This window comes from Nicotiana tabacum, chromosome 22, assembly GCF_000715075.1.
Source record: "Nicotiana tabacum cultivar K326 chromosome 22, ASM71507v2, whole genome shotgun sequence".
Lineage (NCBI taxonomy): Eukaryota > Viridiplantae > Streptophyta > Magnoliopsida > Solanales > Solanaceae > Nicotiana > Nicotiana tabacum.
The window spans coordinates 24498530-24519533 of NC_134101.1; the positions used below are offsets into that span (position 1 = coordinate 24498530).

General features: G+C 38.3%; 1 protein-coding gene across 1 annotated transcript; it reads right to left on the reverse strand.

Annotated features, from left to right (window-relative positions):
- Positions 1–157: 157 nt before the first annotated feature.
- Positions 158–2582, reverse strand: LOC107785891 (premnaspirodiene oxygenase). Its single transcript, XM_016607283.2, has 2 exons — positions 1605–2582; positions 158–920 (listed from the first exon to the last, which is right to left on the reverse strand). Exons 1-2 carry the CDS (start codon positions 2520–2522, stop codon positions 300–302), a joined length of 1539 nt encoding a protein of 512 aa, XP_016462769.1. The 5' UTR covers positions 2523–2582; the 3' UTR covers positions 158–299.
- Between the last annotated feature and the right edge of the window lie 18422 nt (positions 2583–21004).

Sequence of the window (21004 nt, forward strand, 5' to 3'; positions counted from 1 at the left end):
TTCATGATGAGAATGAAATGAATGAGATCCTGATAGAAAGTTACATATTAAATCATTAATCAGTTTTAAAATCTATATTTTGTCGATAAGGGATTTGATCTGATCTTTTGAACTAAATATGGGATATCAATGTGGACCAAAAACAATGACATAGAGAAAAGAGAAACAAAATGTGATCATATTATTACATACTACACAAATGGCACAACAGCTTCTTTGATCTGACCTTTTGAACCAAAAATGTAAAACCAGTTGTGGAGCTTATTCTTTGCTCATTTTCAGGACGTATAAACATCAAACTAAAGCACGACATCCAAACATTCATCGTTTTTGGCTATTAAGTACAAATCTTTCTCTTTCGCTACACTCATTCCAGGTATCTGACGCATATCCAAATCTTTCGGACTAGTTCCATATGGAAGCTCCCAGTTAAAGTGGTAGAGGAGCCGAGCCAGAGGATATCTAAAATTAGCTAAACCAAACTGCATTCCTGGACAACTTCTTTTTCCGGAACCAAATGGCATAAACTCAAAGTGATTTCCCATATAGTCAATAGAAGAATTTTCAAATCTCTCTGGTATAAAACTCTCGGGGTCATGCCAAACTTCTGGATCTCTTCCAATTGCCCATGTATTAACTAATACTGTGGCCCTAGAAGGTATTGTATATCCACCAATACATGTTTGTTCCCTACATTGCCTATGCAATATACCTGGAGCGTGTAGCCTTAATGTTTCTTTAACCACTAACATTAGGTATGGCAAATTATCAAGATCTTCTTCATCAAAACTCGATTTCCCTTTGAAGGCTTGTCTCACTTCACTCTGTGCCTTGGCCATGACGTTTGGATTCTTCATCAGTTCTGACAATGCCCAAACAATAGCTGTAGATGAAGTTTCAGTTCCAGCAGTAAACATGTCCTACATCAACAAATAATAAATAAAAACATCAGAGCAATCCAATGAAAAGAGTTGCACCTTAACATCTCTATTTAGCTACTACATACATTTCAATGATGATTATATATGCATTTTGTAAGGCGAACTTGCACAAATTACCCTAATTAGCATGTAAAAAATCTTGGTTCCCCTTTTAGGAATCCTCCCTAACTTCTATCATTTTCGTTTTGTCAAATTAGAACTACTTAACTAATCATCAAGATGAGATTGACATAAATTTAGCCCTTTATAATATACAGAAAAGAAGAAGTTAGTGACAAAAACAACTGGAGTATTTGATTTCATCTTTACATAATTAGCATGAACATTATCTAATTAGTACATAAAAATTGGAATGGATCAAACACAAGTTCAAAATTTTACCTTCGGACTAGTAATCTATCTCCAAACCGTATTTGTGTTGTTAGGATCATTCAATATTAAAAGCGGTCAATGTCACTAGTTGTAGGGAAGAACTATTCGTAAGGTGATTATGGACAAGACAACTTAAATTTTTAGTCAAACTAGATGATATGTGAGGTGTGCGTATAAAACTGAGGATTTATTTAGGTTAAAAACAGTATAATTTGACCTGTGATAAACAGATTATCTTTTACCAGAAATGCAGGGGAAGTGAAGATTAAGAGATGGTGGCAAATTACTCACGAAAATCACTGCTTTTATATGGTCATTGGTGATTGGAAACTGAAGTTGGTCATTCTCCTGAATTCTTAGGAAAACATCAACCAGATCTTCACCTCCATACTCACCATTTCCCTTGTTCCCTGCTGCTCTACTCCTAATATGCTCATTAACTATGTTTTCCAGAACTGAATCAACCACTTGATGCATTTTTACCAATCTTGATTTTGCCCCAGTCATCTTGTAAAGTAACTTCCACGAAGGGAACAAATCACACACATCTCCTCCTGCTAATAAGAGCATTTTTTTCATCAAATCTATCAATACCTCTCGGTCTTTCCCCAATTTTCCAAAAACTAATCGACATGTCACAAAACATGCATACCGAACGATTTTTTCTGTCATATTGACTTCAGAAGTACCCTTAACGGAATGAACTGATGAAAGGAGATTCGAAATCTCATCTTTTCGAATAGAGCTAAATGACTTGACCATCCTTGCACTTAGAAGTTCCATAATACAAATCTTTCGCATTTGTTTCCAGTAATCACCGTATTCAGAAAATGCAATGTCTTTATTATTGTACATAACAATATATGTGGATGTAAACTGTGGCCTATTAGCAAAGGCAAGATCGTGAGTTTTTAAAGTTTCTTTTGCCGCAGAAGGTGATGATATGATCACTGTAGGAACTTCCCCAAGTTCCAAGTACATAACAGGACCATATTTTCGAGCTAAATCTCTAAAAATGCGATGTGGATGTGCTCCAATCAAGTGATGCAAACTCCCAATAAGTGGAAGTCGCCATGGACCTGGAGGCAACCTTTGTTTTTGGCTACTGGTTTCTGACTTTCTCCATTTTCTAACTAGAACTATAATAAAAAGGGAGGAGAAGAAGAGGAGAAATGAAACTAAGTTGACAGAAGAGGCGTAAATCTCCATTTGTTCAGCAGCCAGCAGGAAGGAAAGGAAGCTGATCTTGGTGGATGTTGTTCTAAGTAATTTATAGCTGCCTTTTATAATGTCACAAACCCCACATGCCAAATAAAATAAATAAAGAATGAATTCTAATTCATATGTTTTATTTATCCCATGTTATACGTTCATGTTTACGTTGTTCACCCTCCAAAATTCTAATCTTAAGCGTCCAAGAAGTGTTATAATCATTCACCTTAGTTGAGGAATAGGTGGTTATAAATATATATTCAGTCATTAAATTCTTCGCTGTAGACTCATTATATATTTAAAATTATGAGTTCATATTTATTATTTGTTACAATTTTGATAATAATATTTTCTACACTTTTTTGTGAATTTTAATATATAAATATATTTTTCATGTCCGACGTACTGAATTCATATAATCCTGATACCGCTATATTAGAATCACCCCTGGTTATATTCTTATATTGTCTGTTGAACAATCTAACATAGTGAATTATGTGCGAGATTTTTCTTTGCTGGTCATTATCAAGAAATAATTAAACCATATATACGTGGTCAACTTTGCACTCCTTCACTGCCCACACAGAGATCATGTACTAGCTAGGAAGCATTAGCATTATTTTGACTGCACTTCAGGTCGTAAATGATATTTCCTTTCTAAACACGTGTAGGAAAAATGGGAATAAACGTTTTTCGGCCATCGACATGGACCCAGACAAGAAAAATTAAAATGAATTGCAAGAAATCCAAAAACAATTGGAATGAACACTCAAACAAACAAATATAAATTATTTCAAAATTTGGTTTGAAATGACATTTCCTATAAATAATCTTTCCAAAAGTAGAAAAAAGAAAGAATTGAAAAGAGAATTCAGTTCCATATCAGATGCCAAAAACCAGCTATCGTTTTAGGCCATGAACCAGTTCCATTTTCTTTCTAGTATCTGACAAGAAAAATCACTATTATGTTTAGGAATATAATTACGGCACTACACACATATTCTTTTGAGATTAAATTAATAATGAAAATTTTGTATAATTTGTCCTAAACATTTTACTTTCTTAAACAGCATAGGAGAAGGAAGGATGTAGGACTTAAGTTACAAAGTGCAATTACCAAAAGTACTCATAGCGAATATAACAACAATATCAATAGATTACAATTAGTTAATTATGAAACTGATTTTCTAGAAGCTTAGCAACTTAGCGCACTTACTCGCTAACATAGGGAATCCAACGAATATATTACCTAGCCAACATGAAGTTCTTAAGTATAGACGGAATCATGATTTGAAATTTATGAGTTCGAAATTTTAAAACTTTTAAGTTGCTGAATTTTAAATTAATAATTTATATATGTTCCACAAATTTCTTGCAAATATATGGTTTGAACCAAAACTAATGAATTCGGTCGAATCCATAAATTCTACTCTCCCTCCGCCCCTACTTATACAAATTTAAAATACTTAATTAGCCACCTCAATCAAGATCATAACAAAAGTTAAGATGATCTCATCTACCAATATTCCCTTATAAAATAGCACCCGCCGCCAAAGATTTTAGCTAGCAACAAATTCTAGAATATATACCATATTATTACATCGCATGACTACCTTCATTGACCATAACAAATGAGATGATAGACATTTCTTCGTTTATTTTTTTCCTGTGTATTAATGTCGTAAGAGTAGCAACTAAGTCAAGCAGCCTGCCCCGATGTAGTCATCCCGTACATCATTTACGTGCTGCTTTTACTTCCGGAATCCATGTCTTCTATTTTCTTTGCATGTGTGGTTGAAGGGAGACCGCTGCCTAGTCCAACTTGCAAATTTGCAGTATTAAATGGATTAGTCGTGATTTGACCAATTAATAATCAGCCAAGATTTGTTAGTAGGGGTATTATTTTGAATTACTTAGCTCGTAAATGTGGGACTCATCTAAAAGAAAATAAAGAAAAGATGGAAAAAGGTAGCAAGTTGGGAGGCCGGAAAAAGTTGCCTCGCCTGACTTACTTGAAACAAGTTGTAAGCAATTTGCATTTTACAAATCAAATTTGAATGGCTGAATTAGACAAATTCTTCCCTTATAAATAGAGTCATTCAGTTTCATCTCAAATACACCAAAAATAAGAGAGAAGTATTAGAGCTGTGAGAGTAATCTACAAATTATTTTATAGTCTGTGAGAAAATAGAGTTGGAGTAATATTGTGGTAAGATATTTAAAATAAAGAGTGTTATTTCTTTTGAGTCGTAGTAGTCTTTTGACACTACAAAGTTGTAATATTATAGTGGTATTAAATTGCTCCTCTCGGGTATTGTATTTTACCCCGTTAAAAGATTTGGTGTCATTATTACTCTCTTGTGCTATTTTTATTTGCCGTGTATATTATTCTTGGGTGGGATTATTATTTTCTCCCAACAACGTGGTATCAAAGCCATGGGGAATAATGGTTCGCTGTCTTTTCAGTACCCCCATCTCACAAAAGAAAATTATGAGAAATTGTGTCTACGCATGAAAGCCATTCTTAGCTCTCAGGATGTGTGGAAAATCGTAGACAAAGGGTATGCAAAATCCGATAATGAGGAAGCCCTCACTCAAAATGAAAAAAATGTTTTGACAAAGACAAGGAAGAAGGATCAACAAGCCCTCACGCTCATCCATCAATGTTTGGATGATATCATGTTTGAGAAGGTGACGGATGCTACCATCTCAAAGGAAGCTTGGGAGATTTTACAAAATTCTCTCCAAGGAGTTAACAAGGTGAGGAAGGTAAAACTTCAAACTCTAAGGGTTGAATTTGAAGTTTTACAAATGAAAGAATACGAATGCATTTCGGATTATTGTTCAAAAGTGAAGGTTGTTGCAAATTAACTAAGAAGATACGGGGAGGACATAGAAGATGTCCATGTGGTAGAAAATATCCTTTGCATTTTAACACCTAAATTTGATTTTGTGGTGTGTGCTATTGAGGAGTCTAAAGATTTAGACTCTATGATGGTAGAACAATTGGAAGGTTCTTTACAAGCCCACGAAGAAAAGATCAAAATAAGACAAGAAGTGCCACTGAGCAACTTCTTAAAACTTAGGCATCCTTTAAGGACCATGGAGGTGAAAAGAGTTATCGAGGAAACGGACGAGGACGAGGCCGTGGTAGTCATGGAAGAGGAAGAAGTGACTATAACAACTTCAACAATGAAGTTAAAATCCACCAAACATTCACAGGTCATAGTCGTGGACAAAGCGGAGGAAGAGGACGTAGTTACTACCAAAAAAATAATGGACAAATGTATGATAAATAAAAAATCGAGTGTTATAATTGTCATAAATTTGGTCATTACTCTTGGGAATATCGTAGCAGTGTTGAAGAGAAATCTAATCTTGTTGACGACAAAAAAGAAGAAGATGAGTCAACATTGTTGTTGGCACTCAAAGAAGAAGATAGGGATGATTGTAGCTTGTGGTATTTGGACAATGGAGCAAGCAATCATATGTGTGGATGCAAAGACAAGTTTGTGGAGATCAATAATCGGTGAGAGGTAATGTGTCTTTTGGATATACCTCAAAGATTCAAATCGAAGGGATATGTATGATTCTAATCTCCTATAAAAATGGTAGACACAAGTTAATTCAAGATGTTTATTATGTGCCGAAATTAAAAAGTAATATTTTAAGTTTGGGCCAACTTCTTGAAAAGGAATATGAATCCCACATGAAAAATATGTATCTTTGGCTTAGAGATTCAAGTGGAATTCTAATTGCTAAAGTGCATATGGCAAAGAATAGATTATTTTCTCTGAATCTTAAAACAGTTGATGCAAAGTGTTTGAATGCTAATGTTCAAGATGAATCATGGTGATAGCACATGCGATTTGGGTACTTGAATTTTGAAGCGCTCAAATCAATGGGAGAAAAGAATATGGTGCATGGGATACCATCAATTAACCATTCCAATCAATTGTGTGAAGCTTGTCTTCTTGAAAAACATGCAAGGAGGAGTTTTCCGAAGGAGTCCATGTCAAGAGCAACCATGCCACTCCAACTTGTTCACACTAATGTATGTGGACCAATCAATCCACCTTCCTTTGGTAAAGTAAATACTTTCTTCTCTTTATTTATGACTTTATTAGAAAGACTTGGGTTTATTTCTTGAACAAAAAATCTGAAGCTTTGTAAGGCCCCATAAAATTTCGCAAAGGAATTTAAGTTTTCGTGGTGTCGAACTAGGCTTACGTATTTGAGAATTGTAGAAATCTGTGGCTCGAACTTTTTGGGTTGAACAATGTGTTGGGGAGCAAAGAAAAAACTTTCGCAAAAAAAGATATTTTTGCGGCCCACTATGCAGTCGCAAAATCACTCTACGGACCGCATAATAGCCGCAAAGTAAAACAATGTTTCCCAGTTTCGGTCGCGACACATTATGCGGGCCACATACTGATTGTGCGGAACGGTCTGTGATCGCAGACCCGGCTTCGGCAAGTTTAAGTTTTGGAAATTTTACCCGATCCCATTTTTATAAAAAGGTATTGGGGTTATTTTTAAGGGTTCCATCTGATATTTTCAGAGAGAGGTGAGAGTATCTTAGAGAGAGAAAGAGAAGACCTAGCAATTTGTTCATCAATTCTTGCTTAAGGCTTGAAGATTTCATAAGGAACTTGCTCGGGTTTCAAAGAGGTAAGAATTTCTTTCCCAATTCTTCAATTTCGAGTTTGGGATAAAAGATGGGTGATTGGGAGTATGATTCTTGGGTGTGAAAGTATTATGTATACGTGCATGTACCAATAAGGTTTGTGGAAAGATTGTTGAGTTCAAATAAGTAAAGATTGGGTTATGGTATGAAGGAAATCTTCTAGAATAACCTTGTAGCCAAATTTGCACACTTAGTGTTTGATAAAATCCTCAAATGAGCTGAAGCCGTGAATATCTTCCTAATTTGTATTCAATTTTGTTATGTCTCAAAATAGATTGGGATTACTAGGATTTTCAAAACGTTTTAGTAATTTAAGAAACGCTCAAATAGAGGTATGTTGGCTAAACTCCTCTCTTAAAATTGAATCCCATGGTATTCATATAATTTATGCAAGTCCCAAGTGCTTCACTATAAAAATTGGCTATTCCGAATGAGTTGTGTTGAAAGATATATGTACAATATGTATACCAAATGCTTTTATCAGGTTATATTATCATTTGAGAATGTGTTCAAAGTATGAGTTGTGCATTAAAGATGTTTCGACTTCAAGTCAAGTCCAAACGAAGGTTATTATGCCAAATTTTATGAAATTTCTATGTGTCTAACACTCTTAATTGCTCACATGTGTACTAAAAATATTGAATTGAAATGCCTTGTTGTGGATGATGATGATGATGATGATGTTTGAGAGTGAAAAAGGTGAGCATGAAATATTAAATACGACTGACGTGCCAAGAATGACTTTATAATCATGTCCACTAGTGCCAATGAAATGAAAAGATGCAAAAGAAGTATGAAATGAGATGATTGGTATAAAAAATATGATATCTTGAATGAGACAGCCTAGCCGATCGGGTCGTGACCGGATGTCATGCCGCACACATGGTGGTGATTCTGCTGGAAATTATAAATTAAAATTGTGATTGTGGTTGATGTCTCGAATGAGATGACCTAGTAGATCCGTTCGTGATCGGACTTCGTGCTAAAAGTACGGTGGTATTGATATTGTGAACATTGGTATTGTGAATGGTGGCATATTGGTATTAAAAATCTCCCAACTTAAGATATGAAAATTAATTTGAACACTGTTTGATCTTAATTTGAGGTTTGATGTTGTTTGTGGCTTCCACTGATATTATGATTGTTCTTCTTTGTATTATTTATCATTCTATTGAGAGGGTGTTTTATCATTCATACTAGTACTATTCTATATGTACTAACGTCCTTTTTGCCGGCTGCATCTTCAATGGATACAGGTGGTTCCACAGCAGAAGACATTGATTAGTGATAGCGGTACACTCTCTTCCCAGCTGACTTGGTGAGCCCTACTTCATTTCGGGGTCATGTATCTTTTATTCCTTGTGTATTGTATTTGAGGTATAGCCAGAGCCTTGTTGCCGGCATTATCATAATACCCTTATATATCTATTAGAGGCTCCGTAGATATAGTGTGGGTTGTATATTGGTGTTGGGAAAGTCAAACTAGTTATGTTGTGTTTGAATTACTTATTCCACTTTAGACTATGAAAAATGTGTGTAATTTGAGACTTTAAAATAAAGTAACTCTTGATAATGAATTGGTATTGTATACATGATCTCCTTATTATCTAATTAATGAAAATATATATTCTCTGTTTTCATAAATGACTTTGGGTACAAAGTATCTAATAGGCTTGCTTGACCGGGTTCACTCGGTTAAGCGTCGATCGCGCTCCCCGAGTTCGGGGTATGACAAGCTTTTGCTGCTTTTAAAAATTTTAAAGTACTTGTGGAGAAAGAAAGTGGCTATGAAATTAAAGCTTTAAGGTCTGATAGAGGAGGCAAATTCATTTCAAAATAATTTAATGATTTCTGTCAGTCTCATGGAATTCGTTGCCCTATAACGGTACCTTATTCACCCCAACAAAATGGAGTTGCAGAGAGAAAGAATCGAATGAATCTTAATATGACTTGATATATGTTGAAAGCTAAAAGTATGCTCGAGGAATTTTGGGCTGAAGTTGTTTCTTGTGTAGTTTATTTGAACAATATGTATCCAACAAGAAGTGTTAGAGATCAAACCCCTCAAGAAGCATGGAGTGGAAGAAAAATGAGTGTTAAGTACTTGTGAATCTTTGGGAGCATAGATTATGCTCATGTGCCACAACAAGGGAGAGCGAAGCTTGATGATTGAAGTGTCAAGCATATGTTTGTTGGTTATGATATGAGTACAAAAGGTTACAAGTTATACAATCCAAGTAGCGACAATGTGGTGGTAAGTCGCAATGTTGAATTTGATGAAGCATTTGTCATGACCCAAACCAATGGGAAGCGACGGGCACCCGGTACCTTACTCAATTGAGTACCAACATAACGTATCTTTTGTATCATACTATCATAGGTAAATGAGCCAGAGAGGTTATCGTGAGATAAATAGAATAAAACATGAGGAAATACTCAATATAGGATGACCCAACTTGATATACCGACTTATACATATGACGTACTGGCCTATAAGGCCATACCAGTATCTGTATACATGACATCTGTCTACAAGCCTCTAAGAGTACATAAATATCATAAAGGTCGGGACAGAGCTCCGCCATACCAAACAATACATATTCAAATCATACTAACCAAATAGGCAACTCCGGAGCAAGTGGAGTGCACAAACACCTTCTGCTGAGCTGATAGCCTACTAGGAGAACTCTCAACCTGTCTATCGGGACCTGCGGGCATGAAACGCAGTGTCCCCAGGAAAAAAGGGATGTCAGTACAAATAAAGTACCGAGTATGTAAGGCATGACAGTAGTATATAAAAGACATGAAAGAAACATGGAGTAAAGAACTCAACCTGAAATTCTGAATAGCTCTGTGAATCATGAAAATTTATAATGCCATGCATGTGCGTATAAATTCCATACCATGCATAGGTATATGCGTACATAACATCATCAAGCCTCTGAGGGCATCCCATCATATCATCTCAGCCACTGTGGGCAAAATCATCAACGTATGTCAGCTGATCAGGTGGTGGTGCGTATATAACGCCATAACCTTTTTCCCATATACCATATACAAATAATATATGCGTATATAACGCCTTCTGGTCATGAATCAATGTACATGTATAAATGCATGAAATGCATAAGAAATACGTTAATAAGATTTCTCGAATATCATAAAATCAACATGCCTTTCGGACAAACTTTATCAAATATGTATTTTTCTGAGACCCATGAACAAAGGATATAATAATAATTCACATGGGAAATCAAGAATATAGATATCCCTAGTATTTCTATGAATAGAGTCATTTATAAAAGTTGCCGTTTTGTTTGTATCATTTGGATCATGCCAAAACGAAAGAAGGGATAGCCTTAACATACCTTAACTCCGTTGAGTCCTTAATACCTTCCAAGAAATTCTTCAAACAACTCAATTAAATCTACCACATCATAAGGAGATTCAAAATCAGTGATGAGTAAAGGCTAAGTCCGCAACTTACACTAGTAGCTCGTTTACGTAAATTTGGGCAGCATCTCCCCTGTAACTAAGCCCTCCTCCAATACCATATACCAACAACAACAACACAATAATAACAACATGTAAGAATCATTTTCCAACCTTATCTCCATCACAATATACCACAAAACATCCCACACTCCCTAATCACTTCATACATAAAATGACAACTAAAGTAGTGTCAAACAACTAAAAATAATGTAATGACGAACGACCAGCCCACCATTCCGTCATTATGTGGTGTTTATCCACATAATTTGTCCTCCAACACTCCATTAAATAGTAGAAAAATATACAGCCCAAAGGCAACACAAAACAGCCCACAAAATAGTCCACTACAAGTCAAATAACTCGAACTCACGGCTTCTGATCACTGTCCCGTAAGTTCTAACTATTAGGAAACGAATTTATCAACATTCATTGATATTTAAACACTTAAATACAGAAAGTACACGTTTTCTTAACTATGAAGTACCTTCTAAAATTTAAACTACAAAGAAAAAGAGAGGCGATATAGCGATCCTTACGTCGTAGGGATCGTTTTAATGTTATCGCTTCTTGATTCCGTGCCCGGGATGATAATCTTGTTGAAGCTCTTGCATAGAGCTTAAGAGTACAATTAGGGGTGTTATTTGGGTGTGTTCTCTGAAAAAATGGAGAAAGAGACGAGATGGGATGTAAATATCCTATTTTTGTAAAAGTAAAATAAAAAATGCTACTTGGCACCCTATGATTGGCCCTTCTTCCAATGCTTATAACCTTTTATCCGGGTGTCGTATGAACGAACGGTTAAGTCTGTTGGAAACTAAATTCCAAAACCTTTAATTTGGTATATAATATGTCCCAAAAAGACCTCATATAGAACACGAAATATATTTCTCAAAAAGCTCTATTACATGGCAAATCCTTAGTCGGTGTTTCCGCAACTTTAATCCGATTTTTCCCAAACTTCATATTTTCTATCCAAACATCATATATAGCTATATTATGACTTTAAAATTATTTAAATCATGATTAACAAGTCTCATATTCATTACGTCACCTTGGGATGCACAAGGTGTAATAATCTTCCCCGCTTAGAAACATCCGTCCTCGAATGTTAAACTCCTAGAAATCTATAAAAAATTTAGCAGAGTCTCCTCTATAACGGTACTACTACAAACCTTCCATGCAGCAAACCCAACAATATAAAGCCACACAGGGCCACAATCATCAATAACACCAATGGCCTCACACGACCAATAACAATAACTAACATAAGAATCAAGTACAATATACGTACCTAAATGTTGTGATGTCTCAGTCTGTTCCTTCTCCGGAAGTGGAAACAAGTGAGGATACCTAGTCTTGATTTCTTCTTCAGCTTCCCAAGTCATATCCTCCACATTATTGTTAATCCAAAATACTTTAACCGAAGCTACATCCTTAGTTCTTAATCTCTGAACTTGTCTATCTAGTATAGGAATGGGAGATTCCTCATATGATAGCTGCTTTGTAACCTGAACATCGTCAACTGGAATGACTTTAGAGGGATCTCCAATACACCTACGGAGCATAGACACATCAGGTACTGGATGTATAGACTCCAATTTGGAAGGCAAGTCTAACTCATATGCTACTTGGCCTACTCTGCGTATAATATTATAAGGTCCAATGTAAGCTTTTCTTTCTTACCGAATCTCATAACGCCTTTAATCGGTGATACCTTTAAGAATACCCAGTCATCTACCTGAAACTCCAAGTCTCGTCGTCGATTATCTGTATAAGACTTCTGACAACTTTGTGCTGCTAATAGCCTTTCCCTTATAAGCTTAATCTTCTCAACTGCTTGTTGTACCAACTCTGGTCCTACTAACTTAGTTTCCCCAATCTCGAACCATCCTATAAGAGACCTACACTTTGGTCCATAAAGAGCTTCGTATGGAGCCATCTGAATGGTGGAATGATAACTATTATTATATGCAAACTCAATAGGTGGAAGATGATTATCCCAGCTACCCGTGAAGTCCATCACACAAGCCCGTAGCATATCCTCCAATATCTGAATAGTACGTTCAACCTGACTGTCAATCTAAGGATGTGTGATGACCCAAAATGTCATCTTTAAATTTAATAATTAATTATATATTCTAAGACCTCAAAAAGCACTATTTATTATTTCTCGACTTGCGTGCGCAGTCCGTAAAATTTTCTGGAAAATTTTTATGTGAAAATGGATTAAAATATGAATTAGAGCTTTAAAACTCAACTAAATTGACTTTGGTCAATATTTAGAGAAAACGGACTCGGATAAGTATTTTGACAGTTTCGGTAGGTCCCTATAGTGAATTGGGACTTGGGCATATGCCCGGAATCAAGTTTCGAGGTCCCTAGCCCGAGATATGGAATTTTGATAAAAAAATTAAAAGTTTAAGTTCAAATAGTGACCAGATGTCGAATTATGTACAAACGACCCCGGAATAGAATTTTGATAATTTCAACAGCTCCGTATGGTGATTTTGGACTTAGGAGCATGATCAAAATTTTATTTGGAAGTCCGTAGTGAAATTAGGCTTGAAATGACTAAAATAGAAATTTAAATTTGGAAGTTTGATCGGGGAGTTGACATTTTGATATCGGGATCGGAATCTAGTTCTGAAAATTTTAACAGCTCCGTTATGTCATTTATGACTTGTGTACAAAATTTGAGGTCAATCGGACTTGATTTGATAGGTTTTGACATCGAATGTAGAAGTTGGAAATTCGTAAGATTTATTAGGATTGAATCTATGTGTGATTCATGTTTTTAGTATTGTTGGATGTGATTTGAAGACTCAACTAAGTTTGTATGATGATTGAGGACTTGTTGGTATTTTCGGACGGGGTCCCGAGTACCCCGAGTGCGATCCAGATCGAAATCGGATCAATTTTTTGACTTAGGCAAATTCTGAAATTTGTAGCTTCTGGTGTCATCGCACCTGCGGAGGGACTGACCGCAGGCGCAGACTCGCACAAGCGAGTTGTGGCTCATAGAAGCGGACGAAGGGCTGCCCAGTTGGAGCCGCAGATGCGGCTCATGTTGTGCAGAAGCGCTTGCGCAGAAGCGAGAGGAAGGGCGCAGGTGCGGGCAGGTCCGCAGGCGCGATGGAATTTTCCGCACCTGCGAAGGCGCAGATGTGGTCCAAAGCTCGCGGAAGCGAAGGCAGCTGGGCTAAGCAATTTCCGCAGATGCGGTATTTCACCGCAGATGCGGGACCGCAAGTGCGAGAATTTTGTCCACAGGTGCGAAAGCACTGACCAAATTACAAAACAGTGGGGTTCTGATATTTTTGTCATTTGGACATTTTCAACACGGTTTTGGGAGATTTTTCAGAGAGAATTCACGGGAAAACTTGAGGTGAGTCACATGTGATCATTGTTAGTCAATTATATTGGATTATCATTGAATATTTCGAATAGATTACATGTTTTTGAGGTGAAATTAAAGGATTTGGGCCTAGGGATTTCAAAATGAGAATTTGAGATTTGGAGGTCAAGTTGATGTCGGATGTTTGTAAAAATGGTATGGTTGGACTCGTAGTTAAATGGGAGTTCATATTTCGTAACTTTCGCCGGATTCCGAGACGTGGGCCCCACGGGCTATTTTTTAGTTAATTTCGGATTTTATTGAAAAATATAGTATTTTCTTATAGAATTGATTCTATAATTTTTGTTGACAGTATCGAATTAATTATGACTAGATAAGAGTCGACCGAAATCGGAAAATCGAGGAAAAAACATACTACTTGGTTAAATTGGAGCAAGTCGAGGTAAGTGACTTGTCTAACCTTGTGTAGGGTAAATTTCTCATATAATTGATATTAATGTGATTATTGAAATGTGTTGAAAGTCGTGTATACGAGGTGACGAGTGTGTACACGGGCTAAATGTAAAAGATTATATTTTTAAATTGTGTAGATCATTGTTGCGCATTTATTAAATTATTTATCTTGTTATATTCTTCATCATTAGTCTGAGATATATACCTTAAATTTGTTTGACCTTTTCCTGCTAATTGTTTTACCTGTTTAGTTGAAACTTGGTTTCTTTTATTCTATGCATTATTTGAAATTGATTTTCTTTAAATTAAATATTATTAATATGAAATATTTGACATTCTTAAATTTGGTATTGAAGCAACGTATTAAAGATTTTGAAATATTATTTTGCTAAATTATTTATTTCCGAATATTTTTGTAAGATTTTTGTACTCATTATGATGGAATCGTGAGCTCTTTATTGTGGAAAAATATGATTGATGATTTATGTTGGCATGAGCCGTGAGCTCTTTATTGTGAAAAAATATTATTGTTGATTTACTTTGGCAAATTGAAATATTTGGGCACTTGAGGTGCAAATTGTGATATGTTGTGATATTGATACGCATGCGGTGGTATAAGGTCTGGGTATTGAAATGCATGCGGTGAGATAAGGGTGGCTTGATATGCGTGGTTAGTAGGGGAAACTACTAGAAGTCATGCGGTGTGATAAGGATGGCTAAAACGCGGGATGCTATTTCGGAAAAAATATTTTTTTTAAAATAAATTGTGAAGGCTCCCGCGGTGAGATAAGGAAATGAGATATTGTGAATTTATTTATAATTTAGGATTATGAGGCGGTACCTCGGTAGTGCCCTTGTTGATATTGATTTATAATCATAGTTGCCTTCGATTAATTGTTGTGATTTTCATAAAGTTGAAAGGAATTCTGTTTTGATTCCACGAGACATTATTTCCAATTATTTGGTGTCATTAAATATGACATACTATTTGATTCATTTTCATAGTCATTTTATCTTATTAAATTGTTTAAACATTTTTCCATGTCATTATCTATTCTCCAGTAGGGCCTGACCTGACCTCGTCACTACTCTACCGAGGTTAGGCTTGGCAGTTACTGGGTACCGCTATGGTGTACTCATACTACACTTCTGCACATCATTTTGTGCAGATCCAGGTACATCTTACCAGTCTAGACGTCAGTGAGTTACCTGCGCACGGAGACTTTGAGGTATATCTGCTAGCCTCCGCAGACTCTGGAGTCCCCTTCTATCATTTTTATGTTGCTTCCTTGTTTTTCTTTAGACCTTGATACATAGAAACATTGAGAATATATTTTTAGAAGCTTGTGACTTATTTCTATTGGGTTTTGGGAGTTGTAATTATTTGAATTGTAGTTTTTTTATTTCAGATACTTATGATTATTCCGCATTGATAGGCTTACCTAGTCTTAGAGACTACGTGCCATCACGACTCCTACAGAGGGAATTTGGGGTCGTGACAAGTTGGTATCAGAGCACTAGGTTCATAGGTCTTATGAGTCACAAGAAGGTTTAGTAGAGTCTTGCGGATCGGTACAAAGATGTTTGTACTTATCTTCGAGAGGCTATGGAACTGTTAGGAAATATTCACTTCTTTGATTCCTTATAGTGTGCCTTTGTTGATTTCAAAGTTCTAAACAATTGTCTTTCTATTCTCTCACATATGGTGAGGCCACGCACAACTGGATCTGATGATCAGACACCCGTGCCCCCTGTTGGAGCCGCAAGAGGCCGAGTCAGAGGCCGAGGAAGACCATGTGGTGCAGCTAGAGCACCTGCACGAGCTGCTGCACGAGAGCCACCAGTAGCTCCAGTTGGAGAGTAGGCACCTGAGACGCTTGTTACTACTCCTGCACTTCAGGAAACTCTTGCCCAGGTTTTGAGTATGTTTGGCACTTTAGCTCAGGCAGGATTAATTCCACTTGCTCCTGCCACATCTCAAGCTGGGGGAGGAGCGCAGACTCCCGCCGCCCGTACTCCAGAGCCACGGACCCAAGTTGACCATGCCCAGAGGTTATACCAGTGCAACCAGTTGTCCCAGTTCGGCCTGAGATTAGGACAGTAGTTTCAGAGGGGGAGCAGCTCAGGCTTGAGAGGTATAAGAAGTACCACCCCCGACTTTCAGCGATTTAGCTTAAGAGGATGCTCAGGGTTTTCTGGAGGAATGTCACCGTATCCTTCGTACTATGGCTATTGTGGATTCCAGTAGGGTTTCTTTCACGACATTCCAGTTTAGAGGAGCAGCCTACCAGCGGTGGCGGGCATATGAGTTGGATAGTCCGGCTGAGGCAGCTTCACTTACTTGGACTCAATTTTCAGATATGTTCTTAAGGGAGTATATTCCTCAGAGTCTTAGAGATGCACGTCGCGCAGAGTTTGAGCAGCTGCGCCAGGGTTCTATGACCGTGTCAGAATATGCGGTCCGATTCAGTGATTTGGCTAGGCATGCACCAGCCTTAGTTGCTACTGTTCGAGAGCGGGTTCGCAGATTTATTAAGTGTCTCCACCCTAGTATCAGATACAGTATGGCCTGAGAGCTAAAGATCGACATCACATACCAACAGGTGGTGTTAATTGCTAAGAGATTGGAAGGTATGCAGACTCGGGAGAGGGAAGAGAGAGAAGCTAAGAGACCCCGAGATTCTGGCACATATAATAATTCTCGTGCCCCAGTTGCAACCCGTCATGGTAGAGGTTATGTGAGCCGTCCTATTCATTCAGCACTTCCAGCTTCCAGTGAAATTTTGGCTACTCCCAGACCTCAAGTTCCATATTATGCACCACCAGTGTCTTTTGTACCTCCTGTACGGGGTGCTTTCAGCGGGTAGTTTAGTCGATCAAGCCCGAACCAGTCCCAGCAGCCACGTCCTCCGAGGGCTTGTTTTGAGTGTGGTGACACTCGTCATATCATGAGGGATTGCCCTAGATTTAGGAGGGGTGCACCTCTACGGATTTATCAGGCCCCACCTATTCCACAGGGTCCTCGGGCTTCTCAAGCCATGATTACTGCACCAGTTGCCGCTCCACCTGCACAGCCAGCCAGAAGTGGAGGTCGGACAGGTAGAGGTAGCCCTAGAGGGGGAGGCCAGGCCAGATATTATGCCCTTTCTGCTAGGAAATATGTCAGTGCATCCGATTATATTATCACAGGTATTATTCCGGTCTGTCATAGAGATGCATCAGTCTTATTTGATCCAGGCTCCACTTATTCTTATGTGTCATCTTATTTTGCCCCGTATTTGGGCGTATCACGTGATTCCTTGAGTTCTTCTGTTTAAGTATCTACACCCGTGGGTGAATCTATTATGGTGAATCTATTATTATGGACCGTATGTATCGGTCGTGTTTAATTATTATCAGTGGTTTTGAGACCAGGGCCGATTTATTATTGCTCAGTATGGTGGATTTCGATATTATTTTAGGCATGGACTGGTTGTCGCCCTATCATGCTATTCTTGATTGTTACGCCAAGACGGTGATGTTGGCTATGCCAGGTCTACCGCGGCTAGAGTGGAGAGGTACCTCAGATCATGCTCCTAGCAGGGTTGTTTCATTTCTTAAAGCTCAACGAATTGTGGAGAAGGGGTGTGATGCATATCTGGCCTATGTAAGAGATGTTAGTATTGATACTCCTACCGTGAAGTCAGTTCCTATAATAAGGGATTTTCCCGATGTATTTCCAGCGGATCTTCCAGGTATGCCATCCGACAGGGATATTGATTTCGGCATTAATTTGTTACCGGGCACTCAACCCATTTCTATTCCACCATACCGTATGGCCCCAACAGAGTTGAAAAAATTAAAAGAACAGTTACAGGAATTGCTAGATAAGGGCTTTATTCGGCCCAGTGTATCGCCTTGGGGTGCTCCTGTCTTATTTGTAAAGAAAAAAGATAGTTCTATGCGGATGTGTATTGATTACCGCTAACTGAACAAGGTTACAATGAAGAACATGTATCCATTGCCACGTATTGATGACCTATTTGATCAGCTTCAGGGTGCCAGAGTATTTTCTAAGATCGACTTGCGTTCAGGCTATCATGAGTTGAAGATTCGGGAGCCAGATATCCCGAAGACTGCTTTCAGGACTTGGTACGGTCATTACAAGTTCCTTGTGATGTCTTTTGGGCTGACCAACACCCCAACGGCATTTATGCACTTAATGAATAGTGTATTTCAGCCCTATCTTGATTCTTTCGTTATTGTATTTATTGACGATATTCTGGTGTATTCCCGGAGTCGGAAAGATCATGAATAACACCTGAGGAATGTGCTTCAGATTTTGAGAGAAAAGAAGTTATATGCAAACTTTTCAAAGTATGAATCTAGGCTTGATTCAGTGGGATTTTTGGGTCATATAGTTTCGTGCGAGGGAATCAAGGTAGATCCGAAGAAGATTGAAGCAGTGTAGAGTTGGTCCAGACCGTCCTCAGTTACAAAAATCCGGGGTTTCCTTGGTTTTGTAGGGTATTATCGCCGATTTGTAAAGGGTTTCTCTTCTATTGCTGCATCTATGACCAAATTGACCTAGAAAGGTGCTCCGTTCATGTGGACCAAGGAATGTGAGGAGAGCTTTCAAAAGTTCAAGACAGCTTTGACTACAACCCCAGTATTGGCATTACCTACAGGTACAGGGTCTTATACTTGTGATGCATCGCGTATTGGTTTCGGTGCAATATTAATGCAAGATGGTAGGGTGATTGCCTACGCGTCCAGACAGTTAGAGGTGCATGAGAAGAATTATCCTGTACATGACCTGGAGTTAGCAACTATTGTTCATGCCTTAAAAATTTGGCGGCACTATTTGTAGAGTATCCATTGTGAAGTCTACACCGATCACTGGAGTCTACAGCATCTGTTTAAACAGAAGGATCTTAATTTGCGGCAGCAGAGATGGTTGGAGTTGCTTAAGGATTATGATATCACCATTCTCTATCATCCTAGGAAGGCCAATGTATTGGCCGATGCCTTGAGTCGTAAGGCGGAGAGTTTGGACAGCTTAGCATATTTACCGGTAGCAGAGAGGCCTTTAGCCTTGGATGTTCAGGCCTTAGCCAACCAGTTTGTCAGGTTGGATGTTTCCGAGCCGAGCCGAGTTTTGGCTTGTATGGTTTATCAGTCTTCTCTTTATGATCGTATCAGGGAGCGTCAGTATGATGACCCTCATTTGCTTGTCCTTAAGGATACAGTTCAGCACGGTGATGCCAAGGAAGTCACTATTGGAAATGATGGTGTACAACGGATGCAAAGCAGGCTATGTGTACCCAATATAGATGGCTTGCATGAGTTGATTCTCCAGGAGGCTCACAGTTCGCGGTATTACATTCATCCGAGTGCGGCAAAGATGTATCAGGACTTGAGACAGCACTATTGGTAGAGGCGGATGAAGAAAGACATAGTGGAGTATATATCTCGGTGTCTAAATTGTCAACATGTGAAATATGAGTATTAGCGACCGGGTGGATTACTTCAGAAGTTAGAGATTCCAAAATGGAAATGGGAGCGGATCACTATGGATTTCATTGTTGGGCTCCCACGGACTCAGCGGAAGTTTGATGCAGTTTGGGTGATTATGGGTAGGCTGACCAAATCATTCATGTGATTACTACTTACTCTTCAGAGGAGCTGGCTCAGGTATATATTCGCGAGATTGTCAGACTTTACGGTGTACCGGTATCTATCATCTCTGACCGGGGTACACAGTTTACCTCACGGTTTTGGAGGGTAGTACAGCGTGAGTTGGGTACTCGGGAAGAGTTGAGTACAACATTTCACCCTCATACAGACGGGCAGTCTAAACGCACTATTCAGATATTGGAGGATATGCTTCGTGCGTATGTGATAGATTTTGTGGGTGCTTAGGATTAGTTCTTACCACTTGCAGAGTTTTCTTAAAACAACAGTTACCAGTCAAGCATTCAGATGGCTCCGTATGAGGCCTTGTATGGTAGGCGGTTCCGGTCTCCAGTGGGTTGGTTCGAACCGGACGAGGCTAGACTATTGGGTACAGACTAGGTTCAGGATGCCTTGAAAAAGGTTAAGTTGATTTAGGATCGACTTCATACGGCCCAATCTAGACAGAAGAGTTATGCGGATCAGAAGGTTCGTGATGTTGCATTCATGGTTGGTGGGCAGGTATTGCTCCGGGTTTCGCCTATGAAGGGTGTGATGAGGTTCGGGAAGAAGGGCAAGTTGAGCCCTAGGTATATTGGGCCTTTTGAGATTCTTGAGAGAGTTGGAGAGGTGTCTTACAGACTTTCACTACCACCTAGTCCTGCAGTTCATCCGGTATTCCATGTTTCCATGCTTCGGAAATATCACGGCGATATGTCTCATGTGTTAGACTTTAGTTCAGTTCAGTTGGACAAGGATCTATCTTATGTTGAGGAACCAGTGGCTATTTTGGATAGGCAGGTTCGAAAGCTGAGGTCAAAAAATATTACTTCCGTG